Raw genomic sequence first — 27,941 nt, forward strand, 5'->3', positions numbered from 1 at the left:
AATGAAAAAATGGTAAGTTAAAGTGTCTGCAAAATGCACAGAGTTATTGATTCTTTGCAAAATTGTTCTGTAATATGGATGCAAACTCTACAATAGCAATCAGGAGGGCTCTTCATTTAAATAAGTATTGGCAACCCTTCATAAAAGATTAATACTGTCTCTGCCAGTGGTTAGAAAACAAATTTCTTTTAACGTATACTCTACATGTTGTCTTTTCTTCCCTGCCAATTTCAAGCTCGCTTAAAAAAAGACAATCTTGGCTATAAAAGCAATGTTATGGAATGTGCTCTAATATGATTGATCTGTCCTCATTTTTTTGGCAACTTAGCTAAAGTATTTTCATCAAATTTTATGATTTTATATGATTTGAAGTAATAAAGCCCCAAATTGATGACCTTGGAGAATTTTGTCTCTCTAAAAATGTATCACCATATATTACAAACCTTAATTGTGAAATTATTTTTTTCAATTTTCCCAGCTGCTTTTGCAATTTAAGCATACTTTAAGAGACATGCTTTTTCCCCATCTGTGCTTTCATTTTTACGTTTATTTTCTTCAAGAATACATGCCAGCCAAAGTCTTACACATAAAAATAAATCGTAACATGAAAAAATCCCATGAAGTATCACTGAAATGCTATCAACTAACTATTCCTTCTTTCAAATCTGAATATATTAATACACCTCTTTCCCTCTCCCCTGCAGTTTCCTTGAGATAGGATTCATTGATTAACTTACTCCCTCAAAAGCAGAATTTCTCAAAGAAGATGCATCACTAATAGTCAGCTACAATTGACAGTTACTTTGCCCAAAATAACCATCATGTAATCGAGGTTAACATGTACCAACACAAGTCTTATATGCCAGCTATTAATTGAATTAAAAAGAGATTAAAAATTATCTTCCCATAACAAGCCATGCGACAAAGGAGAAATCTGGCAAATAATCCCTGTTGCACCTTCCAAATTTGAGCAAAATATTGGAGAAGACAGACATGCTGCACAAACTAAACTGCCAAGTTTCTGAACTCATGGATGAGGACTGAAGCATTTAATTCCTGTGACCTTCCCTCTTGTAAATGATCCAAGCTATTCTCCCCCCTTCAGAAATTCTGAGTGTGCTACTGCATATAAAGGAAGGAGGCTCCTTGGCAGGAGCTGATGAATACTACTCTACAAAGAAGTGTGCCACAAAGAACTGCAGTCTTGCAAAATCACTGCTAATCCTCAGTGGTGTTGATGAAGCTCAGCCTTGGCTGTCTGAACTGGAGCTTGTATTGAAAAAGTTCTTCCACCTCCCTCTCAGGGAAAGCCAAGGGCCTCGCTTTCTGAGAGTATGCGATGAGAACATGTTCTGCTCTCGCTGAGGCCAGTGGGAGGTGACGGGCATTTTGGATGAAAGTAATTCTTCCGTTAATCTTTGAAGAAAGATGAAAGTAAGCACCTGCCACTAAAAAAATTATGAAATGTAGTTGCAAAAAGTCCTACTTTCTACAATTTTGCATTGTATGATGAAGAGAGAGGGGAATATAAGCAAAGAGGGATGAGGGCGTATCTTGCCTCAGGTCAGGAAAAGAGATTCTGTGATGTGTACATGCAGAGAATGCACAAAGTGGGAGAGGATTAGTGAACATGAAGGAAAGAACAGAAGAGGTTTACGTAATCATGCTTTGTAGGATTTTTAGGGGGGGGGGAAACCCACAAGAAGCTCCGAAGCCACTTAATAGGTCAATATCATTTTGATATTTCATGTTGCTCTAAATTACAATAAATGAGCTAGATCATGAAACTGGCTTTAAATCTTAAAATAAATCCCTTTTGATGCTCATATTTCATCCTTTCAAGTAAGCAGAAATACCATATTCCCTAAGTTACTTATTTAATACTTTTAAGTTGAAAAACAGATGTGAAGACAAACTGTTAAACCAGAGTCAGGAGAATACTTCAATGATTGAGAATACATCACATGAATGAGATTTTATTTGAAAGAGGTTAGGTACTTGGAGATGGGCTTGTACTTCCAGATTTTCAAATAAGATATATTATGAAAATGCAGATCTGTGTGGCCAAACAAAACTGCTTTCTAAGGTTGCAAGCACAGTGACAAGAGGTATAAAAATCTGGCAACCAGAACCACCAGATGCCTCAAATCGTAATCACAGGTTTTGCGTACTGTAATCAGAGCAACCTTACAGCTGTGTGGTTTAACTGGGCAATTGCCTAAGCCTACCATAAAATGTTTACCTTACCTTTAAGACCAGAATTAACTCCTTTTCTAGTAGTGTGTTTTGGAATAACTCAGTGATAACATTTTCAAAGAAGTCATGCTGTTCTGTAATCCTATTTGCAGAGATGACTTTGCTCAGAGATTCTGTCAGATTCTGTCTCTCTAGTGAACAAGGAAACAACCTTGAAAAATGAGGTTTAATATCCACAATTATTTTATGAAAGAATCAAAGCTCTTGATCAATCTTTTTTTGCTTATCTTTTTTTTTTTTTTTTTTGGTGGGCCTTTTTTCTAAATGAAAGATGATGCAATATTTTCGATGCTTTCTCATATGGTACCTCTCTGATACCTGAGATGTCTCACTCCTTTTTTTTCTTCTGTATGTCCTTTTTTTTTTTTTCTTTTTTTTCCCCAATGTCCCTTCTAACTGCAGATGTGTATTGAGTCTGCCGGGCAAGGCCATATCCTTGATCTTTATACAAGCATTACAATACCTGACTGTGGTACTGAGGCAAATAAAATGCATCCTGGAGATCTCCCTTCATTTTCTTTTAACAGAGATGCATTTGAGCAAAGGTCTTTTCCAAGTTGTCTACAATGATGCTCAGTTCTCCCGCTTCAATAGCTAAAGTTAATTTGGATTCATATAAATTGTTTAATCCCCAGATCTCCAGCCTTTTCAGAGGGACACACATTAATTGTTCACAGTCTTCACAGACCAACATCTAACTTCAGTGAAAAATTCCTTATTTTTATCTATATAAAAGTCTTCAGAATTTTGCAAATCTCCTTGGACTATGGTGACTTTTTAAATTAAATTATTGCTATACTCCAACATCTCATAGCCTAATCATTAAGGACCAAAGATGTCTTACTGTTACTACATAATTAAAAGCCACAGATCTTAGTTCAGTGGAAAAGAAGCAGCTGACCTAAAAAATGTCACCAAAGTTTGAAAAAAAATTCAACATGTTTGGTCAAATTAGGTTTGTCTCTGGGTGGGGAAGCTTTTGAAAATGAGGAATATCCAGGAGCAAAAGGTAACCCTTAAGAACTGATCCTGCGAATAGGGAACAACTCTAATTGCCATAGCGTGATGGAGATTGAAGATACTCACGTTAAATTATCACGCCAAATCCCAGTTGATATGCTTACTTTTAGTATTCAAAAAAGTGTTATGCAAAGAGCATCTAAAGGCTAGTTTTAAATCCATGTGGTACACCTGAAAAGTAAGCACACTTACACAGCAGTATAGTAGACGTGGGTCAAAGCTTGTGCCAGGTCTGAAATCTCTGTTGTGCATTGCAGTTCACCAGCTGCACGGGTAAAATGGAGTGAACGCACAAATACTGCTTTGAAAGTTTGGTCACACTGGACAAAAAGTAATAATGCTTACTTCAAACTAAGAATATACTTCCAGCTTTAGAGGTTTCAGCTTCTTGATACACCCTGTTTTCTTCATTTGCCACTTTTAAAAAACAATTGTGAAGTCAGGAAAAAAAATAATCCAGTCCTTGCTTAAGTAATATTTAAGGGAGAAACATTCCAAGCTGATAGATCTGCCAGTTGATCTTTAGCTGGTCAGAAGTGGAATGGCTATATCTGAACAGTGGTTTGATAGAATATTAAATCTTTTTCCTCACTGATATGGAAAGTAGCCATACAGTAATGGCTAAAGCTCCTCCTCACTACAAGCCATTATTCATATCAAGATAGCATTATCAAAATAATATTTTAAAAAATCAAGATATCAACATGTTTTACTGTTTTTCTTAGATTACGAATTGGTAATGTTTTATAATTTGTGCTTAGTGACACTAGTTATTTGTTATTGGCTAGTATCCTCTTTGTAGGTACAGCATGAAGCTCAAAAATGATGATGGTTCTCTTGCTAGAACAATGTTGGAAGTCAAGTAGAAGTCTGATTCTAGAAATTTCTAGAAATTTCCCCAGTCAATGAAAAAAAGAAATTGAGTGGCCTCAGTTTTTAAGAGTTCAAACATAAGCAATGACTCACTAAAGAAATATGAAATATTTGCAAAGTTATTGAGCAAATGATATTAAAGAAGCATGGAGAAAAGTCAGACTGCTTTTGAATAATCCAGACACATGGAAAGAAAGACTTCAAGAAAGGTTACTTGAATTTTCCCCTTCCTACGTATTTTCTCCTTGCTTTCCTAGCAGAGCAGTGTACTTTTATAAAATGACCACCAAAAAAGCCTTATTAGTTTAGACACATAAATGACTTCAGAATCAAGTATTTAAAACAGTTTTTGCATTCCTAAATATTAAGCATTTAAAGTATTTATAGGTTTTCCTACTGTTTCATGTCTTTATTTGAAATTCTCTCAGATAAAAATGAGGACATAACAGTGTTAAATGACATCTGACCTCTTCTCTGGCTTCTAGTCATGTGATGAAAAATGCTTTTGAAAATATTTAAGTCTAGATACAGGAAGATGACTAAACTCCTAAGCTTTTGTCTTCTAAAAAAATTCCCATTGCTGCCAAAGCTGGTGAAGCTTCTCTGATGGTTTCAATGGTGGGAGCACCAAGGCAGAAAAGCTTCCAAGCGCCCGCCAGCATTCTCGCCACCATGCCTTCTACCTACCCTCCTGCAAATCTCTGTTCCTGCCTTTAGGAGATGGGTGGCCACACATTCCTTGTCATATATGCCTTTCTTCTCACAGAGCTTAACGTTGGGAAACTTCACATAAATGCGTAACAGACAAGGAACACATTTGTTTAGCAAGGCAGCCAGCAGGCTTACTGTACTACCCCCCCCACAACATTTAAAGAATGCAACTATCTTCTCTCTTTCCTTTCCCATGTAGCTTGAGAATTACATCCAAGACAGTATGAAGAAAGAAATGGTAGAGATCCAGCAAACTGCAGTGCAGAACCAGACTGCAGTAATGATTGAAATAGGCACAAACTTACTAAATCAAACAGCTGAACAGACCCGCAAATTAACAGATGTTGAAGCACAAGTAAGTAATGAATTTCAACCTAAAAATGCTTCTGCTTCCCAAACACCTACGACTACACATTTAACACAGTCTAGTGTTACACTATTCAGTTCAACAATAAAAGTCAATCATAACCAACAGCTCTACCCATCTTAAGGAAACATTAGTATTTGGTAATACATAGCTCCATCTCAAGCCCACTGTTGTCACTTGAAAGACTTCCATTACAGCAGGATTTGAAGTATGTCTAGCGTACTTCATGTTACATTCATCTTTAAAATGAATATACTTAAAACTAGGACACTATATCCAAGCATCAGTTGGGTACTAATATGCTTTTATACAGCCCTTGTTGTGTACCTCTGTTGTTATTCACCTCTCACCACCAGATCTTAGCTAAAAGAGAGTTCCTTCAAACTGCCTTTGTTCCATTTACCAGGCTAATTAGTTTTTTACATTTAAATTTTCCTTTGGGTTTTTTTTTTTTTAAGATTCTTATCAAGAAAAATGCCTCTCTTTAATGAATGTTTTCACAGATGCTGTAAGTGGGATAATAGTTAATTTCCAGCAAAATGCACTATATTGTTGTTATTTAACAGAGGGAAAAAGAAACAAATCAGAGACGAATCAAGAAAAAAAGGAATTAGGAGGAGGCTACTAGAAAAGTGTATTCACACAGAAATAAACTTGCTACTCTACATATTATTCTCTAAATTATTTCAAACAAAAAATATTAATGGGTTTAATTATTGCTTTAATTGAAAAGCACTAACTACAGTAAGACATTCTGTGAAACAGAATGCAGGTTTTAATATAAGGACAAGTCCAATCAATGTAGAATGGTATGTATTTGTAGTTTCGCTAATACGGTAGGAAAATTCAGATATGTAATTCCAAAAACAAATAATGAATATAGCATGCAGCACATAACATTATATAAAATGTTAATAGCATGCAAAACCTAAAATCCTTGTTAGACATTTAACTATCTGTAGAATTAATCCAATGAATTATTTTTTTGAACCCAAACCAAGCCTTTGTGAATTCTTCGATAAACTGATAGTTCATAGCTCACAGGCAGACTGAATTCAACTTTCTGATTGCGTTACTCAGGAGCCCAATATTTTGCACGTGTTCAGAGAATGTATTTATTCATTCACAGTAATGTCTCCATGGAAATTATTCAATTATTTTCTGCTTAGAGGAAGAAAATCATCACTGTAACTTTCCTTCTCTGCTTGAAATTACTGGTGACTGGGTTAAGGGCTTAATTAACAACATAAGGAAATTAACCAAACAATTGCTCTCTCAAGGACACTTACTTTTGGCAATAGTTTTCAATTACACTTAAGTGTGAAATCATGTCCTGAATGACTGTTTAACATGAAGGACATGAGTAATCAATTCTTCCTGCCGAGTAAAGCCAAATTCTGCTGAATTAAAAAAAGCTGTTCTAAAACAATGAGAAAATATTTCTAGAAAACTTGCCTCAAAGTAATGCAATCCAATACAAACAGAAAAGTATCTTCCACGTTTCCTAATACTCGCATTCCTTCATTTAAAGATACAAATAAATTTAGACAGTAAACAATACATACAGAAAATGTAACATTAAAATGCAAGGAACGAATCAACAAAAGCGTGGTTCACATGACATCATTTGGGATTAAGGAAAATAGCTAGGAGGGAACTATCTACTGATTTTAGGACTGGGCCAAGATTTCAACCATTTTTCAACCACCAAGTGATACACAAAGTACTTGCTTTCTACACCAGACTGAGAAAACAAATCAAATTATTCTCTGAACAACAACCAGTAGTTGTTCTAGTAGTTCCAGTAATGAAATAAGAATATGATAACAGCAGGGAAGGTATAACAGCAGAACTAAAGTACACAGTAACTCTCAGCCATTGTTCGTAGCATACTACTGAAATACTCCCAATGATATATGGTAGTGTAACAACAAAATTAGTGCAAATCTGTGTATCCTTCTTCATTCTAATTCTATGAGCATTTGTGCCCAAATTAAATGTTCAAAAATATTTTTTTAATTACAGGCTTAAGTAGAGATTTGCATAATTCCACAACATAAAAAAGTTACAGTTTATTTAAAGGAAGTGTATTGATTTTCCAATATTTTTATAAATTTTATTTAGGTATTAAACCAGACAACCAGACTTGAACTTCAGCTTTTGGAACACTCTCTATCAACAAACAAACTAGAAAGACAGATTTCAGATCAGACCAACGAGATAACTAAATTGCAAGAAAAAAACAGGTAAGTTTGCCTATCAAACCAATGAAACACTATTCCCTGAAGTGACCTTCTATTGGTTTTAGAAGTAAATATACTCAAGTAGGAAAATAAGGCCTTGTACAGAAGCTCCCCACACCCAATTATGCTCATTACACGGGTCGTATACTATAAAAGGCCTAGAGAATCATGCAGGTATGTTCTTTTTGTGTTCTGTTTAAATATCATTCTTCATTATCTAAAGTTCTCCTTTATATGAGGAACTTAAGGTTAAAACTGAAATACTTCTCAGTACTTCAGTTGTAGCCGATTCATATTCTTCTTTAGACTTACCCAGATGAATTTATGGATTATCTATAGCCTGTCCCAAACTAAGCCAGTGCAACCACATCTCTAAAATTCTATTTCCATGTAGTACGCAGCTATCCTAATATGCAGTCATGTCATTACCACACTTTTTTCTAACCTAGTGAGAAAAGTCACATACTACTCATATTCAACATTCCTTACTAATCAATCTTTTGAAATTCAGATTGATAACCTGAATTACTCCTGTCCATTTCTGCAGTCAGCTGTTGTCCAAAGGCTCATACCTTTTTTCAGCTAGTTTCATTTTCATATCACCAGGGTCTTATTTTACCTTTGGCAATAAATAGTTCGCAGAGAAATCTAATAGCAGCAGTAACAGTAAGCTTTCTCCTTCAAAGACATGTTTTTCAATGAGAACCATATGCGCAAAGTGCTTTTTATTTTAAAAGAATTAGCTTAAAAAAAACAGGAGACATGTTTTGACATTTTTGTTCACTACTATACTACATTTACATATGCTCCCTAAAGATTTTATCTACCAGCTTAATAAAAACAAGCATACTTATCAAATGGAAAGCAAAGTAAATACTGAATTTTAAAATGTCACTTCTTTTTTTGTTTTGAGCTCAGCAGACCCCTGTAAAACTCACACAAACACAAAAGCATTATTTCTCACCTAGCAAAAAAAGATCTGACATTGAGCTAATCTGCTTGAAACATTATTACAGGGTTCAGGGTTTTTTTCAGTAACAGTAATGGATTTTAGGTGAACTTTTCATTTCCAGCCATGCATCTTTTAACATCAGCTTTCTGAAAGTCTGCATCACAACAATTACCAATGAAGCAATTTTCCAGCCAGTCACTCACACCAGCTCCAGAACTGGAGATGGGTAACACATCTTAAAGTAACTATTTGCACGTTTTGCTGTCTTAACACCCTAACATTTATTTAAGTATATATTTTATTATAATTACAGGAACCTATGAACTTTTCACATTTGAAAAGTTCATAGGTTCATCTTTAAATAAGTTTCCTCTTTTAACAGGGTAAAAACATGAAATCTTTCACTGTTATGCCTAACCTGTGAGAGAACGGTATTCAAGACACTTCACAGCCATAAGTACTGGTTACTTCGGGTGTAGATCCATTTTACACTCCCTGTACTTCCAGCACTACTATTCTTTTTTCAGAACCAAACTGTATCTTTCCTTTCATAATACTGAATTATCAGACACCCAGCTGTTACACTTTAAAAGCCTGTGATACTGGCTATACTCAATAACGTTGTCTATTAATGTACCAATTAGTTATATAATAAATTAAAGCGTATATATCAAGCTAAACTCAGCTTTCATTTAGCTCTCTACTGCATGCAGAGCATCAGAGAATGAAGTTGAGTACTTATGAAGAAAGAAACTTCTGCAACAGGCTTGATTCTCTTTACATCAACTCACAAATATTTTTGAGAGCCTAACTGTAAACTTTTATTTAGCTTTCTAGAAAAAAGAGTTCTTGAGATGGAAGACAAGCACACACTTCAGCTGAAGTCAATAAAAGATGAAAAAGATCAGCTTCAAGTCCTAGTAGCCAGACAGAATTCTATTATAGAAGAACTAGAAAAGCAGTTAGTTACAGCTACAGTAAACAACTCAGTTCTGCAAAAACAGCAACATGATCTGATGGAGACTGTTCATAACTTGCTTACTATGATATCTACACCAAACTGTAAGTAAAAGCAGACATGCTTATATCACTTGAGTGACATTCCCTAAGTTGTGTACCCATAAAGATTTACAGCCAGTTTCCTCATGCTTCTGCTTCTCAAAAAGTGTAATTTTTTTTGCCTTAAACAGGTTAATTGACCTGTTTTTTAGGGGTGGGGGGGTGGGGGGAACAACCACAATATTTATGTGGTTTCTTTCCAACATTTTGCTTGTCTTCTGTGGTTTATATTGGTTTGCCTGCCCACTTCTTCAGTGGTTCAACAAAACAAAGAGATGCCAAGTACCATTCATCTCAGATGGCATTCATTCACCTGGTAATACCTTGAGCATGTACCTAGGTTGGACTGCATGATGTAGGCCTGTAGCTTTTCTTCCTGGCTTGCAAAAGTTATTTCTGCCACCTCTCATTGCTCTCTCCACATACAGCTAACCAAAGAAAAGATAAATTACAGTGGCTATTAAAGGCAATGGAATCAGTGCTGGCCCAGGTTTTAGCACCTATGTATGCCCCAAACAACAGAAAGCCCCAGCCCCGGGCAGCAGGGACTCTCAAAAGTCCTCCAGTCTTTCAGTGAAGCTTCCCTGTTCATCCTAAAAATCCCTCAGCCTAGCAAATTTTATAGGCTGTAATCTCACCCCTAAATCCTTGACAGCCCTGCAACAAATCATAGCCACCGAGCATGGCTTCCAAATTTATGCAGATTCACATGCTCCATAAAAGACACACAAACCATAAACTGAAATTTATGGCTAGACAGGATTTAAGCAAATGAACAAATTCCTTACCTTGAATTTCACGTCTAATATGGAATTTTGACAAATTAAGAAGGTAGAGCTGTTCTATATAAAAGAATAAAGAATCTGACATGTTTGCCTTAAAGCTCTCGGGGCTGGAAATACACAAGCATATAGAACCTCTAAAAAAAGGATTTAAAATTAAATGCTAGGAAAACTTTAAAATAGTTGTCATTACAACTTAAAAGACAGTACAGATGGACTACGCTACATTACTGTAAGCTGGATCACAAAAAAGGAAAAGGGTGTTTGGAAGTCCTCGCTTTCAGTAGTGTCCTAAATTATATGATGTTGTAGGTTTTTCTCAACAAACTAAACCCCAAGTTTTTTTGTCTTAATAACTGACACTATCCCCTTAAATACCATTAGCAAGGCTGTACATGTTCCTGCCGATGTTATCTGCTATGCTAGTGCACAAATAAGTAAACAAGTCAAAGTCATGTTGGCTACAACACTGTTAAACCCAGAGTGGAAAAAATAATGAATGTTTGCCAAAAAGACAAAATTAGCAGGGAAAGCTTCTAAGACAGTATACAAACAATAGAGTGTGGAAAAGCAATTAAAACACTGAACGTGTTATTTTTATATTTAAGGCAAAGCATGTAAACAGGTAAATAACGAATAAGCAAGCTAAAAAGAACATAATAAGCAACTGTAATATAAGCATGTATTTATATGACACCTAAAACTTTGTACTAACTGGCTGTGCTTGTTAGATTAAATTAAAAGGGAAAATACACAGAACCAACCCCAAAAGGGTCAAACATGAAATATCAGTCAGCAGGCGAAATGCCAGGAAATTCCAACCTCTATAGTTAATAAAGGACTGAACAAAAAGATGAGCCTTAGATTGTTCTGTAAAATAAGACGACTTAGGCATATTAAAATGTATTTTTTACACAAATGAATTCCAGAAGGGATGTCTTCTTAGTGGATTGGGCTGAGCTACTGAGCTTCAGCTTGGTACATACAAAGTTGTTCCTGCTCAGCACAGGCGCAAAAAAACTAGCTAAAACTTTGTAAGAGTAGTTATTCCAATCAGCTGTATTATAAAAGATTTCATGACTCTTATGTTAGATTTCACAGTATGAGACTACTGGCCAAAAGTCATTATTAATATCATCAGCTGCTAGTTAGATATGTTTGTAATAGTAGTTAATGCATGCAGAGGTTGCAATGCATGTAGGAGTCCAGCAAAGGCAATGAATGGAAGCAGAAACTGCCCAGCTGAATGAGATGCTATATCCTAAGTTTTCTTACTCAACATGGTAATAAGTGTCAACACTTTTCAGCCTATCAAGCAAACATGCTCATATCAGAGTAATGTTTCTAGATAATATAAAGTAACAACACACATAATTAATACCTCGATCTGTCATTTCTTTCAGGACCAGGTGTATTTTTCAGAACTGCTTTAAGCTGAGTACATAATTTATTGCTTCTCAGTAACTTCTATTCATCTCCTCTAATGCCTTCAATTTCTATTGTATTTTTAGCAGCTAAGAACAACTTCATAGCTAAAGAGGAGCAAATCAGCTTCAAAGACTGTGCTGAAGCTTTCAAATCTGGACTGACAACAAGTGGAATCTACACTTTAACAGTTCCAAGCACTGCACAAGAAAAGAAGGTAGGATGCCTATAAGTGCTACCTAGGCATACTGTGTGTTCAAAAGTTATTTGATCTGGTAAATATGCTATTTTAAACGTTAGTTGATAGTCAAGTTTATTACTTACCATGTTTTTTATGAGCATTTCGTCACTTATAGATCTGAGTATCTCATAAGGAGAGGAAGGTCCTTCAGGTGAAATCTTGTCTCCATTGAAATGAGTGAGCATTTTGTTGTTCACTTCAGCACAACAGAATTTCATTCCTTGTTTCCACATAATTAACACTATTAAAACAATACAGTACTGGAATTTTTTCGTAAAATCTCTAACTCCAACACAGTTGCTCTGCATGATCAGCAATCTCCTGTTTCCTCTAAGTTCCTTCATATGCCCAAGTCCCTTCAGGTGGCAAAAAGAGGTAAAATCAGGGGCATGCAAGAATACATGGACGTGTATTAATGTAAGCAATCTACCAGTACTAGACTCGTGTATGGGTTCCAGTTCCTTGTTATACAGTTTTAAGAGCATTTGTATAACAATTAGATTAGCAATTAGATCCCCACAAGTGACACTGGGTAACAGAGAAGACTCTCCTAGAAAATACTGCTCTGATTTAAATAAAAGGTGAGAGTTTGCAGTGGTGTCACTAGATCAGTTTCAATTCCTCTGTGGATATTTTTTTCCCCTATGTGTTTAACTGAAATGAACTTTAATGTCAATTTAAGTTAAAGCAATACAGCATACCTCTACAGAAGAGGCCTTGAGCTAAAAATGGCACTCAGTGGATGAAACACTGGATGCCTGGTAGAAATGCTCCATCTACTGAAATAAATAAAATTAGAAGGCTTCAGACAGTATAATTCAGTTGAAACAACCAATAAAATCTGACAGGGAGGAAAGTCCCAGGTGGACTGTGAGGATAAAGAACCAAAAAAACTGCAGTGAGCATTCTGAGGAGTGAAGCTCAGATGATGAATGTTTGTTTCCAACTTCTCAGACACAGCAGGCTGAGGAGGCGCTAAGGGACATTTGAATATAAACAAAAATGCTTAATATATTTCTTAGACAAACACTAAATAATTTTCTAATGTTTTTATTTTATAATTTCATATTGTAGACATTTCCTTACAAAAATTGAAGTACTTTATGGAATTTCTAAGGCTCTACTTTATTATATCAGAAATACTTGGGGAAAAAACCTAACAGAAAATGTACAAAAGCAGAGGAAAATGAAGGCACATGTGGAAAAGCAATTGGTAACACTCTGACAGAGAAAGCATTTTATTCCCCCAAGTTTTGATAGCAAAGGTTTAGAAATTAAGTGAGTTCACCAGTGACTAGTCTTTGAAGTGCTGGAACTTCATCTAGCCCAAGCCAGACTTTGTGATCTTTACCCTTACAAAGCTCTCAACTAAAGGAAATAAGCAATTTGTTTGGATAAGATCTATAAAATACATAAACCCTGGAATTTTTGCAGATACCATCTAGAGAAATGGTATCTGCAATCTGCTTCTCTTGAAGGAGGCTGGTTTTCCTTTGGAATAGTCTAGTGTATATTCAATACATCTGTTTCACAGGAAAATCAGTTACATAAGATGCAACAAAGCGTTTTATTACATATGAAGGAGATTGGTATTCAAATAGCAAAAATATCTACAATCACAATTTTAAATGCTAAAAGAGATGCAAGCTACTACATCTCTAAAGTAATAGATGGCAGCGGTCTTTGTTAGACATCTCAGGAAGGGTTACATTCTTTGAATTTCTTAATATTGCTTGTCTCAAGCTTTTACCTTAGTTTTTAATTTTACTGTCAAATATAATATACAGAGGACGCACATTTTCTAAGAGCAGACACAAGTGCATGCCATATTACAGAATGAAAATTTCTGTCATAAACTCTAACACTGCATTGTCAAAGCCATAAATCTTTAGTCAATTTATATGATCTGAGAAGCCAGAGCAACGCATATTTCTACAAAACTAAAACCTAACAAAATATTCTATCCCTGAAACAAAAGTACAATTGCAAATTTCCTAGACTATAAAATATTAAATCCTTTACTTTTGAACATGGAAGCCTAAAACACTTAACAAAAATACCCATTTTGGTAATTGACTAGGTTAAAAAAAGTAGTTAAAATGTAATACTTGATTAAATTAGCAATTCATTTAATAACATAAAAAATTTCAAATCTTATTCTGCCCACCTCAGAATGAAAAAGACACTTAAAAAGACAACAAAGGTTTTACTTACTATATGACATGAAAAATAAGAGACTAAAAAGTTCTAATCTGATGCAGATTTTTTATACAAATACAAATGCATGAAGAGGAGCTGTCAAGGGAAGTAAAGGTTTAGGGATAATCAACATGTTACACCATTTTCAACTGTTTATGATGTGGATGGCCATTCGGACCAGGAAACAGAATGACCTTTTTTATTTGCCAAAAGTGCTGTGCTGCTGTTTATGTTTTCGTCTTTTCCTCTTGTAACACCTCCTGACCTCCCAACAGGCTTATAAACAACTTCTGTGTAATCTGTAACTTATTCCACTTTACTAATTGTCTCCCATCATGATCCAAAACTAAAGAATTGCATACGAGAACTGAGAGGAAAACAATTATTCCATTCCATTAATATTTTCAAGCTCTCAAGCTTTCCTGTTCTGCACCAGGACAAAAGCTAAGTCCTTTTAAAAACACTGAGGAAAAACAGCAAAAGACTGCTGACACAAGGAAAAATGGCAGAGGCAAACTCATGGAAAGTCAATAGCTTCATGTTTACAGCAGTCACCTGAACCAATTAACCTCCTGGTCTTAACCAGGCAGAATAGTTGAGTCTGGATGACCCTAATATATTAGCTCAACTTTTACCACAAGCATTACCAACATATTACCCCAAATCTTAAAATAGTGGCTGAAGCAGTAGCTAAGCTCTTCCCCATTTCCACCCCCGTTGAGCTGAATTTTCGTCCTGGAACTGACACACATTCCAAGCCAAGGCCTTTTTAACCAAAACTTTCTTGCAGAAAGTGATTTGGACGTGTTTGAATTGACCAACAAAATGAGTTTGCATAACTTCCCTAAGAAGTGGTCATTCAGACATCTAGCTAGTCATTTCAAAAGGAGCGCACGCCATGGACCTTATGTATAAAATACACACACACAAATTGTTTCCAACCCCAAGCATTAAAAAAGAACGTATGTGTAGCTTCTCTGATACTGTAACAGGTCAGATGAGGTTGTGAATGTCAGAAGTCTCACCATGTTGTCTTTTTCATTGGTAACAGGTATTAGGTTAAAATACATTATAAACCACGTGTGTAGTTATTTTTTTCCACAACAAGGAAACAAAGACCACAATTCGTATCTAGTCACATCTCTAGGAGCTGGAAATAGCAGAATACAAAATCATTGAGCATCACGACTCAAAAGTGTTCAGACGACAGCCAGAAGTGATGCAAAGGGACAGTGCACAGGTGTGGCAACTGCATTTGCTCTGCCATAAAAACTGTAGTGGATCTTCATCCTGATAACTCAACCAGAGCCTTACCATTCAGAAAGTAGGTCTGAAAACACTTATACCCCAAACGTCCTAATATACAAGAAATAAGAAGAAAAGTTACTGGCTCTGAAAGTCAGCTTCCTAGACAGTGGAGACACCAAATTGACTGCTCACAGCTTATGCGCTTATCATCTTTGGAAAGGGGACTAGTTCTGATTACATGTACTTCACAGTATTTTCAAAAATACAGCACTGATCTTTAGCTGAAGGTGAAAAATATGAAGAGCTGACCTTAGCTCTCACAGTGCTGCTGCTGCTAGAACTGTAAGTACTGAAGCAGTTCACAAGACAAATCAAATATTCCCCCTGCCAATTTGTTGTAATTTGAGAGGCTAATCTCTTTATTCTTTTTGGCATCTGTTTGAAGACTCCTGCTGCCTGCCTAATCTTGGTATCTATTTTTACTACTTTTATGAAATGTTACATTTCTTCCTTTTGAATATAAAACCTAGGCTAGGCTGAAAGGTCAGAAGAGTTCTGTTCTAGTAATGAGTGTTAGACAAAGCCTCATATGCATATCATTTTACTGGAGAATGAAGATTTTTTTTTCAAAAAGAATTTACAGTCCAAATATATGCTTCCTCTCCCCTCATCTTTCATATACGTCATGAAGAAATTGTTCCCTCCGCAGACTGACACAGCAATTTATTTTGTTTATTTTAAACTAAGCAAATCCTTTTCTGAATCTTCATTTTACTGCATAGCCTATCTCTATCCTTAGAATTACTTGTGAATATACATCATTCACTTAAGTATTTTAGTAAAAAGTAATAAAAATAGATCAACTAATTTAGTTAATTTTCTTTCTGTAATATTTACTGGAATTTTTCTTCATTGACTTAAAATTTTCCCAAATTAAAAAACAAGTGTGTATGTAAATTTGAAGTTCCTAGTTATACAGTAAGTACTTTCATCTTGTTTAGTCAGAGAATTGATTTCTAGGGAAATGATCTGGAAAGCAAAGGAATGATTTCATGAGCAAAGCTGCATATGTGAGAGCTTGAATGACAAGGTTGCCAGTCAAGCCTGAAAGCAAAGCATTTCACCCTATGACGCTGACTTAATGGGTGGTAAAAAGAATTTTTACTTTTTAGCTAGTTCAAGGGAGCAAACGTCCAACCACAGAGTACAACAGTTAGAAACAATATGCTGAAATCTCAAACGGCAATAATTTTCTCAGCTTTTAAAACAGTTACTATGATACTAGAAGGAGATGATGTAACCAGTGCATTCCCTTTGCCTGTGCCACACTTTCCACCTAGGAAAGAAAAGGATTTTCCTTTCCAAGGCCATAAAACTGGCATCTTTTGGAAGCACTTACAGATGACTGACATGAATTTTTTTGATGTGGAAAAATTATACTCCCAAATTTAAAGAAACTTTATAAAATCATTACTGGTAAGAAAAATCTACATGAGATTTTTATGGGCTTCTCTTCTTCAATTTCTTATTAGGTGTTTCAGTTCCTACTAAATTGCTTCTCCCTTTGGGGAACAAATTTGAAGCACCCCAGCATTTATTCCAAAGAGTCTATAGTGTCTACAAAAGCTAGCTGTCTTACCATTCACATACAAAATGGATACTGGCTGTAATAGGAATAACTTATGTAAGATGTTCACAGTCATTCACTGTTTGAGAATATTTTAATCTCATTAGAACTAAATAAAGAGCTATTTCAAGGCATTTAAAGTAATAATTCCAACTGAATTGAAATTTAGGTGATATGCATCAAGGAAACTGCACGTAACATTCAAAAACATCAATTAACATCTATAAGAGCAATATCGGACTGGACCAGTGGCCCATGTACATTAATTCCCGGCCTCCCTCTAAGTAGTTAAAAACTACATGTTTCAGAGAAAGGTAAAACAGTTCTATTCTAAGTGTGGCTGCTTATACTGTCCTTTCAGCGGGGTGAAGCTTCAGAGTCAACAACTTTCTCTACAATCAATGATATCTGGCAACTGTTAAATCATCATTTTAACTTGTAGCGATGCTTAATAAAAATATACGCATCTGCTTTATCCCATCCCTAGTATCCCTCTTCATAGCCTCCTGTGAAAGTTAATTTTCACATATACATTACACATCACATGAGTTAGCTCTCTCAAACAGATTGATCATCTTTTACAATACCTTATCTTCAGCTTTTCCTTTTCAAGGCATTTTTCATTTTTACTAAGTAGAATTTATATAGCATTACCAAATCGAATTTATATAATATTACCAAATCTCTACCAAACATTAAACACAGAGGTTAGTAAAAACAAACAAAAAACAGGCTTTGAGGCACAAGGAATAGCACACATCAGTACAAATTAAAATTGTAGCTTTCAATTAAATTCCATTTACATGACATACTTTAACAACTAATCCCTAATCCAACTCTTTTCCTTATTTCTTTTATCTTTCCTAAGAATCTCCAGTTGAATGTCTCACAATTCTGTGATATTGAACAAAGAGTCTAGATACAACCTTCAAATACAGTGTCTGCTTTGTATTTCCAATGTGTTAAAGCCTATGGAAAAACTAATGTGTAAATATTTGCAGCTCTAAGGGCTTTCTTTCCTTTCAAAAGTCTGATGCCTTTGAATACTATATATGCCACTGCTTGCACTGTAAATACCATTTGATTTATATAAATATGTGTGTACATGCGTGTATAGCATACATAAAATAGACATACCCAGAAATACATGCATGCCCCAAAAGAGCCAACTACATTGAAAACTTAGGAAGGAGCACAGTTTACTTTCTAAAATGACACAAAACACTGCCACTGGGCAGAAGGAAACTCTGGCTTCTCTGAAGTCCTACATTTTCAATTATTTTTGAGGATGCCCAAATGTTTAGCAATAACTTGGTAAAATCAAAGACGATTTTATGAATATTTGAAAACATCTTGTAGTTGTTACTTTTTTGTTCTAAAACATAAGATATTCATTGCAGTTTGTATATGTAATAACATGGCTTCAAGATTTAACTTTCAGATAATAGTAGTTCTACACTTAGATTCAATTTTGGGGTCAGACCATCTGCAAAGGTATTGGACAATGACAGTGGAAATAAAAACATGTTTCAGATTGCTCACTTGTTGAATTTAACTCTCACAAACCATGAGAAATTTGAATGGATCTCTCAAAAAAAGCTGGAGAAGTAAAAACATCTTTCAGGAAAAATATTTAATCAGGCAACTCACAAAAATATCAGTCCAAGAGGGAAGTACAGAGTCAGAAGCTCCATTAATTTCTTTCTTCCTTTAACACCAGCTATCAGCTATTTTTAAGGTGTTATTTGCATTTTGTTAAGCATGATGTATACTTAAGAAACACATTTATTTGTGGACAACCACAATTGATTTGTATAAAAGCTATGAAAACCAGCATTTTTAGGTTAATACATATTTTGCACTTACTTTAAAATACGCCACTATGTAGGATAGGGACTCTTTATCAGGGATTGTAGTGATAGCACGATGGGTAACGGTTTTAAATTGAAAGGGGTAGATTTAGATTAGCTATTAGGAAGAAATTCTTTACTCTGAGGGTGGTGAGACACTAGAACAGGTTGCCCAGAGACATTGTGGATGCCCCATCCCTGAAGGTGTTCAAGGCCAGGTTGGATGGGGCTTTGAGCAGCCTGCTCTGGTGGGAGGTGTCCCTGCCCACGGCAGGGGGGCTGGAACTCGATGATCTTTAAGGTCCCTTCCCTAAACCATTCTATGACTCTATCCTATAGAATTATGCAAAGTGCACGCTTTGTATTTCGGTTTTCCCATGACTGCATGCACTTACACTGTCACATGCTTACTCTGTTAGGCCTACTGTGACATGGAAACTGGTGGAGGCGGTTGGACCGTTATTCAGAGACGTGAGGACGGCAGTGTGGACTTTCACCGGACATGGAAAGAGTACAAGATGGTAAACAATGTTTTCTGAAGCCTAAATATTAGTTATTATCTGAAATCTGATACAATAAAGTAATATTAATAGCGCAGGTTTTAGAAGTTGTCTTTGTCCTTAGATGTTCATTTAGGAATGTCAGAGTAGAAGTTGTTTGCCTCAGCAGACTTGCAAGTGTGATGTTTGTTTTTAAAGAGAAACCTCACTTTTCTTTAATCAACTGTTCCATGATATGTCCACATTTTTTGAGTTATTTATATTTGTGTTTCTAGTGGCAACAGTAGAAACATCTCCAAATCTACTAAGTAATACTGATTCACTATTTCAGATTCCTGAGTTTGTCTTTGCTGAAATTAACTTTTTGAAATATTGCAGATCTGTAACCCTCACAGACACAGTAAAATTCTTAGTTGACAGATTGAAAACTATTAAATTTAAAAACTGATAAAGTTATCATTTCAAACTCAAAGAAAAAACAAACAAAGATATTTAAATATACAACTTGAATTACAGGGATTTGGTGATCCTGCTGGGGAGTACTGGCTGGGAAATGAGTTTGTTTCTCAACTGACTAATCAGAAGCGTTATGTTCTTAAAATACACCTGAAAGACTGGGAAGGAAATGAGGCATATTCATTGTATGACCACTTCTCTCTAGCAAATGAAGAACTAAAATACAGGTAAGCAGAAAAATCAGTTCTGGATAAAAAGAATCTGATAATAATCATGCTAGACTGTGTATATGCATGACCTTATTTCATACAAAGTATGACATTTTTTCAGTTCACTCAGAAAATAATGTTTGCTCCATTTTTCACCTATTTCTTAAACAATCTTAATAATTTTTTTTTTTCCCCAGCGGAGACAATGTATATTTTATTAGGGCACAATGGGTGAGTGTAACACAAAGATGGTATGGTATAGGATACATTTGCCAATATAGTGGATGGCAGTGCATGATATTCGGGGTAATAGGAACCTGTCTGCAGTTGCTATCAAATCCTGATTCTAGGTAATAAATACATTTCTGCAAGGCGGATGACTTAGATGAACAGTACTGCAAGGAGATTGGACGCTTAAGTCAATGGCTAGTAGGAGCCGTACTGTTGTCGTGAAGAGCACACTGAGGTAATGCTACCTCCTCCTTCCGTGACCCACTGGCTTGAATTCTCAAAGAATAAAAATTCTACCCGAGAAAATGAAGCTAATAGCAAAAGTCCAGTCTCACTTCCTACAAACCTGTCACTTTAAACACCAGATGTTAATAGACCTATTCCTTATGCTCCCATCATTCTGTAAAACGTAAAGCTTCACAATTTCTTCTTATATATTTGGTTAAAATAGGAAATAACATACACTTTAAATAAATACTTTATATATAAATAAATATTATCATTATACTAAATAATATTATACTATTATACATTTTAAATAGTATCATAGTGTTACACGTTTTGAAACAGTATCAGCCATAGCTGAAATATATGGGCAGGTCATACTTCATTCTCCACTCCCTGTGTAAATGCAGTTGACATTTTTTTTATTGGTTAGAGAAGAAACTAGAAACTCTACAGTAGAACAGATGCTTTCCTACTACATTGTCCAGGAAACGTTTCTTTATAAGAATCTTAGAGATTCATGGAGCTTCAGGTGACCGGATAGAAAAATTACCTAAATCTAGATTAATTTCTCCAAGATTTCTAGCAGCTCTTTGTTGTAAACAAAGTCAATCTATAACTCGAGAGATCTGATGCTGTTCACAGAATGGTAGGGGTTGGAAGGGACCTTCGGAGATCATCTAGTCCAACCCCCCTGCCAGAGCAGGTTCACCCAGTGGCTCTCATCCAGGCAGGGTTTGAATATCTCCAGAGAAGGAGACTCCACACCCTCTCTGGGCAGCCTGTTCTTGTGCTCTGTCACCCTCAAAGTAAAGAAGTTTTTCCTCATATTCAGACAGAATTTCCTGTGTTCCGGTTCGTGCCTGTTGCCCCTTGTCCTATCATTGTGCAGCACTGAAAAGAATCTGGCCCCATCCTCTTGACACCTACCCTTTAGATATTTATAAGCATTGATGCGATCCCCTCTCAGTCTTCTCCAGGATGAACAGACCCAGGTGTCTCAGTCTTTCTTTTTAAGAGAGATGCTCTCTGTGACTTCAACTCAAGTCTTATATGCAAAGCAATCCAAAACTATCAGCATCTCCCTCCCCCAAAACGTTAGATCTCTATGCCTTAGTAATATACAGTTGTCTCAACTCCAAAGCAAATATTTTTTCATCTGGAAATAGTCAGAATCTACAGCAGAGATTTTTTTTAAAGTAACGCTTTAAAATACTTATGAAGGCAACCTTTGCAAAATGGGTCACTACCCTTGTCCACTTAAAATATTAAAAAAAAATTACTGAAAACTAAGGTGGTTGTCTGTAAATAGACACTTTACTTTAAAATGCAACCAAACATGAAATGCATCATAGAATGCAATGGATTAAAGAATATATTTAACATTATGAAAACAAAAAAATCTAAGAAAATATTAAGAGCAACTTTCATTGCAGTGATAACATTAACACATTCTGAATGCTGGAAAAAATATGAGTTGGGTCATAAAACTAAAAATTCATAGATTCATAGAGAAACTGAGATCAGAATGGACTTCACTCGAGTCAAACTTCCTGATCTCAAAGCTATGAGGTCAGGCCAGGTTGCTCAGGGCTTTATCCAGTTGGATCTTGAGAACCTCCAAAGGTGGAGACTGCACAACCTGTTCCACTGCTTGTCTGTTCTCATGGTGAAAAAGGTTTTCCTGATATCCAGTCAGAACCTCTCATTTAATCGTCTTTTAAAAATTGATTAATAATAATAATAAATAAAAATTCTCTGCTTACATTAGACTTACATTAGACTGAGAGAGAACAGTCTAGGAGGTTCCTTGAATGTGTTGAGGATAACTTCCTGACGCTGCTGGTGAGGGAGTCGACTTGGGAAGGAGCCCTGCTGGACCTGTTGTTTGTGAACAGGGAAGAACTTGTGGGGCATGCAACGGCTGGAGGCTGTCTTGGGCACAGTGATCATGAAATTATGAATGATGTTTTTGATTCTTGGAGAAGCAAGGAGGGGAGTCAGCAGAACTGTCACCTTGGACTTTCAGAGGGCAGACTTTGGTTTTTTTCAGGAGCCTGGCTGAGAGGGTCCCTTGAGAAGAAGTCCTGAAGGGCAAAGGAGCTCAGGACGGCTGGACATTTTTAAAGAAGGAAGTCTTAATGGCACAGGAGCAGGCCATCTCCATGTGCTGAAAAATGAGCTGTTGGGGAAAAAGACTGGCCTAGTTGAACAGAGAGATATTTTTATCAATGGTGTGGGTGAGGGGATCGAGTGCACCCTCTGTAAATTTGCAGACGATACTAAATTTGGTGGGAGTGTCGACCTGCTGGAGGGCAGAAAGGTGTTGCAGAAGGATCTGGATGGGCTGGATCGATGGGCCGAGGCCAATGGGATGAGGTTCAACAAGACCAAGTTTTGGGTCCTGCACTTGGGTCACAACAGACCTATACAGCGCTACTGCCTGGTGGAAAAGGACCTGGAGGTGTTGCTTGACAGTCGGCTGAATGTGAACCAGCAGTGTGCCTAGGTGGCCAACAAGGCCAATGGCATCCTGGCCTGTACCAGGAATAGTGTGGTGAGTAGGACTAGGGAAGTGCTCATCCCCCTGTACTTGGCACTGATGAGGCTGCAACCCGAATACCGTGTTCGGTTTTGGGCCCCTCACTACAGGAAAGACATTGAGGTGCTGGAGCGTGTCCAGAGAAGGGCAGCAAAGCTGGTGAGGGGTATGGAGAACAAGTCTTATGAGGAGTGGCTGAGGGAGCTGGGGTTGTTCAGCCTGGAGAAAAGGAGGCTGAGGGGAGACCTTATTGCTCTCTACAACTCCCTGAAAGGAGGGTGTAGCGAGGTGGGGGTTGATCTCTTCTCCCGAGTAAGAAGTGATAGGATGAGAGGAAATGGCCTCAAGTTATGCCAGGGGAGGTTTAGATTGGATATTAGGAAGAAATTCTTCACTGAAAGGGTTATCAAACATTGGAACAGGCTGCCAAGGGAAGTGGTTGAAAAATCCCTGGAGGCATTTAAAAGACATGTAGATGTGGTGCTGAGGGACATGGTTTAGCGGTGGACTTGACAGTGTTAGGTTAACGGTTGGACTTGATGATCTTAAAGGTCTTTTCCAACCTAAATGATTCTATGATTTAACACTAATAAATCTATGAAGGATGTGACAAGGAACAGTAATTAGGAAAGCGGAAAGGGAAATATTGAGAAACTCCTATATTATCAGTTACTAGTTGGTAATTAGTAGTCCAGGTTATCTCTTATAGATGCAAACTTGTAATGCCACATTGCCACGTTGTGCTAATGGCAAAATAGTAATCAAAAAAGTTTTGGTTTAAACTTTTGTACTCAATTAAAATAATTGCACACAATATACTTACAGTATTAAGAAATGCATGATATATATGAAAAATTCCAGGAGTTATTATCTACCTGCTCTCATTTTTTTCTAATATGACATGAATAAAACAGTCATCTCTACAAATGTGGAGGCTGTTCATTAGAATATTGTGCTGACCATTTCCACTCTTATGAAAACATTATGCTGCAAAACAGCTTACAACAGTTCCTTGGCCAGAAGAGAACTGAAATATTTGAACAGGATATTTATTGCAAACTACTCCATCATTATTTTGCAGATCAACTACCATTAACTTCCATATAATAATTGTTTTTCCATTCTTCACTTCTACAGGATCTACCTTAAAGGACTTACTGGGACAGCGGGCAAAATAAGTAGTATAAGCCAACCAGGAAATGATTTTAGCACAAAGGATGCAGACAATGACAAATGTATTTGCAAATGTTCACAAATGCTAACAGGAGGTAGGAATGTTTTTATGTTTCTCAGTCTTCCTATTTTTATTGGCACTGAAATTGTCTGTGAGATAAATAGTAATAATTTTGACTAAGTGAATTTTGACTATTGAGGAAGTCCAAAACTCACAGATAGAAATGCTAGTACGGTGACTAGAAATGAAATATTTTATCATTGGACAAAGGTTAGTTGAAGTAAAACAAGAGAAGTTAAAACTGGAGAAAAAACCCCAGTCTCTCAAGTTGGGGTACAAGAAAATCTGTAATTGTGGAACAAACCAAGGTGACAGCAGATTCTCCCAAGGAATGAGATAACATAGTCCCAGAGATCAAAACACTTAACGCCCACAAAAAACTTGTTTTAGAGGTTCAGTTGGTCAGTGAAATGTCTCCTGATTCTTTAGGCACAAACCCATTCCCTAACTATCCAGAGCAGAAGAAAACCCCAAAAGCTGCTGTATACTGTACATGCTGCAGAAGGGTACAAAAATTTAATTCATTATGATTATGAAATGGCAATACATACATAAATTTAAGATACACCACATATGAAATATCTACGTTTTTCTAATGATTGTTCACTAGTTACTGGAGTTTTATGAGGTATTTTTATCTCGAACCACACAAGCCATTCTATACTTTGTCAATCTAGAATTCCACATTCTGAAATGTAAACAAACTGCTTTGTAAATTTGACTTCTCTTCCTGTTATCTCTTAAGCAGTGGTTTGTTTCCCTATACCACAAGTTGCAAGACAAAAGACAGCTTCAGTTTATCCAAAAGGATAATTGGATTACTGCCCTGTAAAACAGAACACACGCATTATCGCCATCATAACAGAAGTATAAAAATATTATCTTATATAATAAAAATAAATTTTCCTTATGACCCACTAACAGGTCAGGACCACAAGGGTACACAATAAGTTTGGGTTCCTTTTTTCTCCTTTTCCTTCTTACCAAGTTTCAGTACAGAGGTTTTGAACTAATCTGCACAGAGAACTGAAATGGGTAACCAAATTAATCCTCTAAAAACAATTAAGAAAGGAGTTTAAATCTGTGAAGAATAGGAATTTACCAAAGAGTAGATAAAAAACAAAGAAGACTCAATATTGTTATAGTTCAAGTCAAGTTCTGCCCTGAGACTGTCAACAATAATGTTTGATACTGGTAATTAATTAAGCTTGATTAAAAGCCTTCCCTTCTCAATTTTAAACTACTATGTATTACATAAGATTCAAGAATATGTAGCGGATACATAATACATTTTCTTGCTGAGTTTGAGGGACATATGTTATACCGACACTTCCAAATCATAAGAATGAAAACCTGGTTTTGGATTTCTTTTTAATTTCAGGAGAAGAAAGTGTCCTTATATACTATTATGAAAATTACCTGTGCTTACATTTTCATCAGCTGATGGTTTTGTTTGTTTTCTGTCTTGCAGGATGGTGGTTTGATGCATGTGGTCCTTCCAATCTCAATGGAATGTATTACCCATTACGACAGAACAACAACAAGTTCAACGGTATCAAGTGGTACTACTGGAAGGGCTCAGGATACTCTCTCAAAGCCACGACTATGATGATCCGACCAGCAGATTTCTAAATGCTTTTGCATTATGTGAATTATGTATTGTATAGTCCTCAAAGACTTCATTTGCCGAGCATATAAACACACATCTGCAACTTGTCTCATTTTCAAGCCCAGAAAACATGCGCTAATGTTCTGAAGGGATCAGTTCACTACAATTCCTGAATTGCAATAGCCTTGATCAGCTAAAGCTCTTATTATTCAACCAGACACAAAGTCTAAAGCATCAACCTGGTATGACAGTGATTTGGCCAAATGACTGAATAAAAAGAACATCCAAGAAACTGTCAGACAACTTAAGGACTCTGTTTTACTGATCATTTATGTTATGTACGTGTTAGTAAATAACTGGAACTGTGAAAAATATCTAAAATAGTTTTAGAAATATGCATTTTGCCTCATCACTGAACTTTAAACATTACTCTAATATAAAACACTTTACTAGATCTAGAACTATTTATCTCTGTGTCATGTTTGCCTTTTATGTACATAAAAAAACCCCGTCCTGTAATTAGCTCAGTACTGTAGTTGAAGAATACATTCTTTCCCTCCATAGTCTCCTAAACAATTTCTTACACTTATTCAGGGATTTTTTCCAATAGCCTCTATTACTTTATTTAACAGAGGACAAATAGCATTTAAGTACTTTGCATTTATTCTTGGGAAATACCATCTACAAGAATCACCATTTCTTTCAGTTTGTACTTATTACAGTCACTATCTTTAAGTTACAAAAAATCCCTGAACATTACAATATAGTATGTGTTTCTTTATATTTTTATGAAGATTGCACTTTTTTCCTTTCCTTGTTTTTACCTGTAAAATAACTGATCAGTATTTTACAAAGCGAGACAACAGCATTAACACCAAATGTTCAGTTGTTTATGACAATCAGTTATCACCTGGTGCTGTAGTACAGCTATACATTTTGTAAAAATAACCTAACTGAAAAACACATGCATATTCTTTGATACAATTAAATTCACGCTCATGAGTTAAAAGACAAATTACTGCATTTTAAAAACAGGAAAACCAGTCTGAAAATTATCTAGGGTCATACTGTTGGGTTCTTTTCAGTAAGGTTAGGACTTCTCCCTAGAAATTCTCTGTAGGTAAGCCCTCAATGTATGACACAATGTGAATAAATTACTCTACTGGGTGATTTTTTGCTTCTTAATTTTTTTTTATTATTATATGCTTTAAAATTGTGTACTATGCACTGCAGTTGAGAAGGTTGAGAAGGTATTTCTTCATAAATCATGCAAAATAATTTAGTGCAGATTTTTCCCCAAATTAACTTTAGGTTGTGATTCTCATGCTTAGTCTTTGCCTTAAAGTAATAATTTTGTAAATTTTTAATTTCAGCAGATGACTGAATTAGTTGGAAGGCAAAATCATATCTCATACTAAAACAAAACAAAAACCCCAGACACAGTATTTCTGGAGGCTTACTTAACAAAGGTATTGTATCTCAAAAACAGCAAATAATTTTGAGAAAGATGGAAGAAAACACTTCATTTCATACTGACAGTCATTAAAGCTACTGTCAGAGTACCCCACAACTCAAACCACCACCATTCTTCTCGAAAATGGGTCAGCGTTACTAAAGGGTAGCAGTGACAAAAATACTTCTAATATTACTTCATGATCTGATTTTAAATAAATCTAATGCATGTAAATTAATAGTCATCATCTGAAGAAATGCATAAAATAATCTGAATGTATTTAAGATTACTGTTTAAGTATTTTATTGTTTCTCCTAGCAAACTTGTAAGGATAAACATATCCCAAACAAAAAAAAAATACTTCTCAAAATTGCTATTATGAATTTCTAAGAAATGTCTTAAGGAGTGGGTCTAGCAGAGGGCCACCAAGCTAGTAAAGGAGCTAGCCATAACAAGAAGCACAAGACGTGCAAAGAGAGGCTGAGAGAGATGGCCTTTTTCAGCCTGGAGAAGAGAAGGGGTCGGGGAGACCTTACTGCTGTCTATGACTGCCTGATCGAGGCCACAGAGAGGACAGAGCCAAGCCCTTCTTGGAGGTGCACCACAATGGGACAAGAGGCGGGAAACAC

The 27,941-nt window shown here is 36.0% G+C and overlaps 2 protein-coding genes across 5 annotated transcripts in view; one reads left to right on the forward strand and one right to left on the reverse strand.

The window, feature by feature from the left end:
• ANGPT2 (angiopoietin 2) overlaps nt 1-27,650 on the forward strand; it is a 49,240-nt gene extending 21,590 nt beyond the window's left edge. For 2 of the 4 annotated variants that reach the window (XM_074154089.1, XM_074154090.1), the window contains 8 exons: nt 5,060-5,215; nt 7,352-7,473; nt 9,252-9,484; nt 11,775-11,905; nt 19,273-19,374; nt 19,870-20,036; nt 24,154-24,284; nt 25,722-27,650. In XM_074154089.1, coding sequence (XP_074010190.1) covers nt 5,060-5,215; nt 7,352-7,473; nt 9,252-9,484; nt 11,775-11,905; nt 19,273-19,374; nt 19,870-20,036; nt 24,154-24,284; nt 25,722-25,882 — 1,203 coding nt within the window. In that variant the 3' untranslated portion in view covers nt 25,883-27,650. The remainder of the gene's footprint in view (nt 1-5,059; nt 5,216-7,351; nt 7,474-9,251; nt 9,485-11,774; nt 11,906-19,272; nt 19,375-19,869; nt 20,037-24,153; nt 24,285-25,721) is intronic. The other 2 variants (XM_074154091.1, XM_074154092.1) reach the window with 2 other exon arrangements.
• The window catches only part of MCPH1 (microcephalin 1), a 130,466-nt gene that overhangs the window by 51,281 nt on the left and 51,244 nt on the right, over nt 1-27,941 (reverse strand). The gene's annotated exons all lie outside the window — the stretch shown is intronic.

The sequence above is a fragment of the Numenius arquata genome, chromosome 9 (genome assembly GCF_964106895.1).
Source record: "Numenius arquata chromosome 9, bNumArq3.hap1.1, whole genome shotgun sequence".
Lineage (NCBI taxonomy): Eukaryota > Metazoa > Chordata > Aves > Charadriiformes > Scolopacidae > Numenius > Numenius arquata.